Here is a 5,682-nt window from a genome sequence, read left to right on the forward strand (position 1 = left end):
TCAAACCCTGAACCCCTTCTGACCCCGGAGGGGCACCCGTCAACAGCCACAAGTCTCAGAGCTGTAGGATTTCATCTCCCCCCATACATACATACATACGGGTGCTATCTCCCTTGGACTAGCCCAGGGAGGGAGAGGCGGAGGAGGGTAGTAGACTCAGGAGGCTGTTTGGCGTCTTGTGGTGTGAGCTCTTTGCGCTCTTTTTGTGCGAGGTTTTTGAGCTTGGTGACTCCCCAGCCCGGGATGATTCGTCGGGCTCCCGATCGTCCAGGTCCTGGTCCGAGCTTTCTAAGGTGCTCGGTGCGTTCTGTCGGCAGGAAGAGCCTCCCGGTTGCGACTTCGTTTATGTTAGGAGACCAGCGGGCATAGATCCCGTCTAGCTGGAGCGCCAACCCCCGAAGGGGAGCGCTGATGTGTGCCGGCCGTCGTTTCCCGTGCGGCCTGACCCGGGGGCGGAGTGCACGAGACTAACGGGCCGTGTGCATCCGCCCCCCGTGCTGTGTTTTGGCCCTGGGCTCCCGGCTCTCGCGGCCCACAGTGTAATCTAAGTCATACATACATACATACATACACGCCGAGAGCTTCCCTTTGGGAAGCGCCTGCTTGAGGACCTTTCTGTCCTCATTGAAGACATTCCCCGCTTTTCAAAACCCCCTTTGCCCCCCCCCCCCGGCCCCCCCCTAAACCACAACCATCGCCACCGTGGAGGCGTTGTGTCCGCGGCTGGTGCGAGAGCGGAGCCCCCTCCTTTTTTTCTCCTTCATTCGCCCATTTAACCACCATCACTACCATCATCATCATCATCATCATTATAATAATAATAATAACAATAATTGTCTTTCTCCCCACGGACGTTGCCTGGATATGCCAACGGCTTACCTTTTTTCAATTCCCAACAACACACGATTCATACTCAGCAACACCTCCCTCCCCCCTCCCACATCCTCCATTTAGCTGCAACTGTGACCCACATACATGATGGGTGATGAATCACACCACAACCACCACTACAGCCACTACAACTGCCCCCATCGCCTTCCAATTGCCAGTTGCTCTTCTTCTCCCACCTTCCCCTCCCCCTCGCCCCCCTCCCCGGGGACCACCTCCGTAACCCAACCAAGTCACAAGCCTTAACTGCATCCAACCGACCCACGGGTCAGTTGACTTCAACTGACCCATGGGTCAGCCACCACCACAGCAGCCCGCGCCTGGCGCGCCTCCGCCTGGCGCCGCGCCTCCTCCGCCATCCTGGGCGCCAGTGCGGCCAGCCGGTTGTAGCACGTCGCTAGCGCCTCCTTGTCCGCGGGAGCCAGCTGGGCGCCCACTCGGGCTGTAGCGCGGGCGTGTGCCGCCAGGAAAACCCGGCCCGGGTAGAAGTTGACGCGGGACAGCGCCGTCAGCAGCTGTAGCCGCGGGGTCGCAGGTGGCGAGGGAGAGGGGGAGAGGGGGGAGAGGGGAGGGAGAGGGGGACGGGGGAGAGGGGGGACGGGGGGAAAAGGGCCAGGAGAGTTGTATGCTACATGCCAAGTCAAAAAAGGAAAACAACAGCAAGCAGGTCCAAAGTTGCAAACCGGTGCTGTGAAGCCCAAAGTGATGACGCGCGACTGCTATGTGAACTTTGGGGAGAGCAAAGCACCTTTGTGCGGGGGGCCAAACACACAACCCATACCGCAGCACGCCCCCTCATCCCCCCTCCCCCTCAAAGTTAAGTCACCTACCTGTGCTAGATCAGACCCCGTCATGACGTCCAACAGCTCGCCACACAGGTCCGTCAGCCGCTTGGTGGAGGACCAGAGCTCGTACGGCAGCAGCGTTGTCGTACCATCAGCCGCCGCCACCGTCGCCGTCGCCACCGCCGCCGGCACCGCATGTGCATCGCTACCGTTCCCAAGGTGGCCGTCCATTGGAGGCGACGATGCCGTACTGCTGCTACTGCTGCTGTCTGCCGCCGCCGCCGTCCGCAAAGGCCTTCCACCCCCCGAGTCAAATTGTACGATGCCCCGCAAGCTGCAAACGGCCGTCACCAGCGCCGCTGCCGTCGCAGCCCGCTGCTGCTGCCGCATCGCCTGCTGCTGCGGCTGCCCGGCGGCGGTAGCCGCCGCCGCCCCGCCGCCGACAGGCGGCGGCGGCGGCGCTTGCGCTGCTGCTGCCATAACCGCCGTCAGCGGCGCTGCCGCTGCCGGTAGATATCCCCCTTGCACTGCTGTACTCCTGAGCCTCCCTGGAGCCGTACCCAGTGCCGTCAGCGAGGAGCTCGACTCCGCTCCAGGGGGCCCGCCAGCCCCCGGGGTGGAGGTGGTGGGGGTGGTGGCGTCCGGAAGCTGGTGCGTTAGGGATGACCTGAGACCGCTGTTATCACCACCATCGCCGTACTGATGATGTTGATGGTGGCGGTGGTGATGATGGAGTTGGGGGTGTGAGGGTTTCACCAGCACAGCCGCCAGGTCCTCTGATACCGCGAGCCCCGTGACGGGGGGGGTGGAGGTGTTTCGCTCGGCTGCCGCCACCAGGTGCTCCAGCGCTCGAGCCACCCACCGGTGCTGGGGTTTCACAGCTAGTACGGACAGAGACTGGAGAGCCTGAGTGAGGGAAAGGGGGGCACGACGGGGGAAAATATAAAATGCGGTACGTATGTATGTATGTATGCATGCTTATGTGTACGAATGGATGCGACGTATGCGAACGACGAGAAAAGAGGAGTCGGAGAAGAAGGGCGACAAGAGACGCGAAGCCGGCTTGCACAATACTTTTTGAAAAGACTGCCCTGCAAACCTACGCACCGCACCACACCGTGCCGTACCATGCCGTACAGCTCTCCCCTCCCTACCCCCGATCCTCACCGCTGCCAGCCCCTCCGCGGGAAAGTACGGCATGAGGGCATCCATGAGGGCCAGCAGCGACTGCAGGTAAGTCCGGGAGGGGCGGAGCTGCCAGCCGGCAAACACCTGGGGGGGGAGCGTGTGTGTATGTGCGCGTGTGTGCACGTGTGTATGTGTTTTGAAATCATGTGAGGGACATGGGAGGGTTGGAGGGCATTCATGGGGGTGTGCACACACACATACATACATACATACATACATACATACATACATACATACATACATACATACATACATACATACATACATATATACATACATACATACACACGCGCACATGCAAGGAGGAGAGCGGGGAGGGGTCCGCCGCCGGCAGGTCCACAGCACCCGAGCAGTGAGGTTGGGGGAGGACGCGAGGGGCGTGTGTGCTGGGTGAGTGCTGAGGGACCACGAAAGGGCGCGCAGGGGTTCAAGGAATAACATGATCTGCAGATTTGCGAAGCTTTGCTACAGAGGGCGAGGGGGAGAGAGATAAAACAAGATGTACGGAAAACCCGAAATCGACACGATGATACGAAACTCTTGGGAACGAGAGAAAAAACACACGACACAAACATACATACACACATACAGCACATGCACACACAGACACGTGCTCTTACCTGACATGTTGCCGTGACATGGGAGGGGGTGTAGTGCCGTAGCTGAGTCCTGGACGCCTGATGGGCCCGGTATGTACGGCATTAGGCGGCGGGGAGAAAAAGAATTGATGAGAGGAGCAAAGGGAGGGGGGAAGGAGTAACCGAACCACCCAGTGTGTTTTACCCGCACTCCACCCACCACACCTTGAGAAATGCTACCAGCCAGGATTGCGGCGGTACGAAGCCCAACCGACTGAGGGCCATCAGTGTCTGAGTCAGCTGCGTGGCACCCAGGAGGGGAAGCTTGGGCTGTACGGCAACCGGGGAAAGAAGGGGGGGAGACGGGGGGTTGAAGGGGGAAAGAAGGGGGGGAGACGGGGGAGTGAAGGGGGAAAGAAGGGGGGGAGACGGGGGGGTGAAGGTAGAAAGAAGGGGTGGAGACGGGGGGGTGAAGGGGGAAAGAAGGGAGGGAGACGGGGGGGTGAAGGGGGGAAGAAGGGGTGGAGACGGGGGTTGAAGGGGGGGAAGAGGCCTAGGAATATGTCGTCTGGGATTAAGGAGGGCGGATTGCCGGGTGGGCGGTTTGTAAACAGAGATCGGCAAACGCCGCTGGTACCACCGCTGGTCCTTCCGTTGTACCCGTTGAAGAAATTCACCTCTATTCTTCATCACGGGTACGGCAGCCGTACGGCAGGGTGCAGAAATTCCCCCCATACGACTTCTGATGCGGATTTGAGCAGTTAAGTGGCTGAGGGACTTGATGAACAACCTTCTCCGTAATTGGGCGCAACAAGACGGCTGTGGCTTTAACAGCGATGGTGTAACGTAGTAAGTTTGGTACATCGGCCCGAAGACACTCTTTCCTCGGCTTTTACCAAAAAAATTCCATATACAGTTATTCGACCCTGGCACCAGTACCCGTGACAGTTATTCAGGGTTTGCCGACCTCTGTTTGTAAATAGAACGACAGTACGTGGCGGTACGGCAGTACGATAACAAGCATTACATGAGGCATGAGTTATTCACCGCACAAGGACTAAGATTCCCCCGCTTCCCACATACACACACCCTCACCTGGAGGCACGCCAGCAGTCGGTTCATGAAGCCCTCGCTCGCCCGGTGACCGGACTCCGATAACGCCAGCAGCAGCCGCAGTAGGTGCACTCGCCGAAGAGACCGCAGGCCGGGATGGAGGCGCTCCAAACAGGCCTTTTCGCCGTGTATGTATCATGTATGTATGTATGTTTTGGGGCCCCGGGAGTTGGGGGAAAAGGCGAGAGCAGGGAAGGGGGAGGGGGCGTGAGAAGGGATCCAAGGCCGGGGGAGGGGGGTGTCCGCGGGGAGAGCCGTGTGTGTTTTGCGGGGACGGGGACGCACTGAGGACGTCGAACCATAGACTCAATACGTTCGAGGAGCATTCAAACGGAAGTGCCTAAACAGGATATGAAGGTATGCGAATACACACCGGGGTCCCGGGGGATTAACATGGGTATAAAGGAAAGCAGAGTTGAATACGACAATACACACGTGTCTCTTGAGCAACCAGTCACGGGCCGTACCTGCATTCCCGTAGCTCCCGGCGCCATTCCCATCCGTACGGACCACAGCAACAGCGACGCCACGTCAGCGTAACCGCTGCCATACCGTCGCAGCGCTACCCCCGCGCCGCCGCTGCGGCCATGGCCGCCGCCAGCAAGCGTCTCGTCCATTACCGCTTCCAAATCTGGATCCAACTCATCTATGCTGGACGAGCTATCGTACAGCTCGTCATCCTCGCTATCCTGCTCGGCCATTCTGTCGTACCGCCCCCGGGTCGTACCCTTCCGACTCAACGACGACGCGGCGCCGCCACTACTACCGCCGCCAATCGCGGCTGCCGACGCCGACGTGTCTCCCCCCCTCCCCCCTGCTACTGCTGCTTGTTCCCCCCCTTCCCCCGGACATCCCGCGGTCCCCGTTGCTACAGGTGTTGAAGCGGCAGTAGCCGTTGCACCACCATCACCACCATTACTACTAGCGGTCAGAGCAGCCTGTACGGCTGCCGTACAGTCCATCCGCCAGTCTGGGTCGGGTGTAAATTCCAGTCGGTGCATGGCCCAGAGTATCTGGCACAGCTGACCGGGTGAGGCGGTTCTCAGGTGGCCCCCCCTGGAGAGGTGGTGAGTCAGGGAATGGAGCCACAGATCACCTGGCCGCGTGTGTGGGGGGGTGAGGGGGGTGGA

At 59.9% G+C, this 5,682-nt stretch overlaps 1 protein-coding gene across 1 annotated transcript in view; it reads right to left on the minus strand.

Annotated features, from left to right (window-relative positions):
- VOLCADRAFT_87585 (uncharacterized protein) overlaps window positions 1-5,682 on the minus strand; it is a gene marked incomplete at both ends in the record, with an annotated part of 10,349 nt that overhangs the window by 1,604 nt on the left and 3,063 nt on the right. Inside the window, 8 exons of the mRNA XM_002947411.1 lie at window positions 1,176-1,403; window positions 1,719-2,372; window positions 2,430-2,579; window positions 2,841-2,945; window positions 3,482-3,538; window positions 3,665-3,769; window positions 4,535-4,669; window positions 5,020-5,608. Coding sequence (XP_002947457.1) covers window positions 1,176-1,403; window positions 1,719-2,372; window positions 2,430-2,579; window positions 2,841-2,945; window positions 3,482-3,538; window positions 3,665-3,769; window positions 4,535-4,669; window positions 5,020-5,608 — 2,023 coding nt within the window. The remainder of the gene's footprint in view (window positions 1-1,175; window positions 1,404-1,718; window positions 2,373-2,429; window positions 2,580-2,840; window positions 2,946-3,481; window positions 3,539-3,664; window positions 3,770-4,534; window positions 4,670-5,019; window positions 5,609-5,682) is intronic.

This window comes from Volvox carteri, assembly GCF_000143455.1.
Source record: "Volvox carteri f. nagariensis unplaced genomic scaffold VOLCAscaffold_6, whole genome shotgun sequence".
Classification (NCBI taxonomy): domain Eukaryota; kingdom Viridiplantae; phylum Chlorophyta; class Chlorophyceae; order Chlamydomonadales; family Volvocaceae; genus Volvox; species Volvox carteri.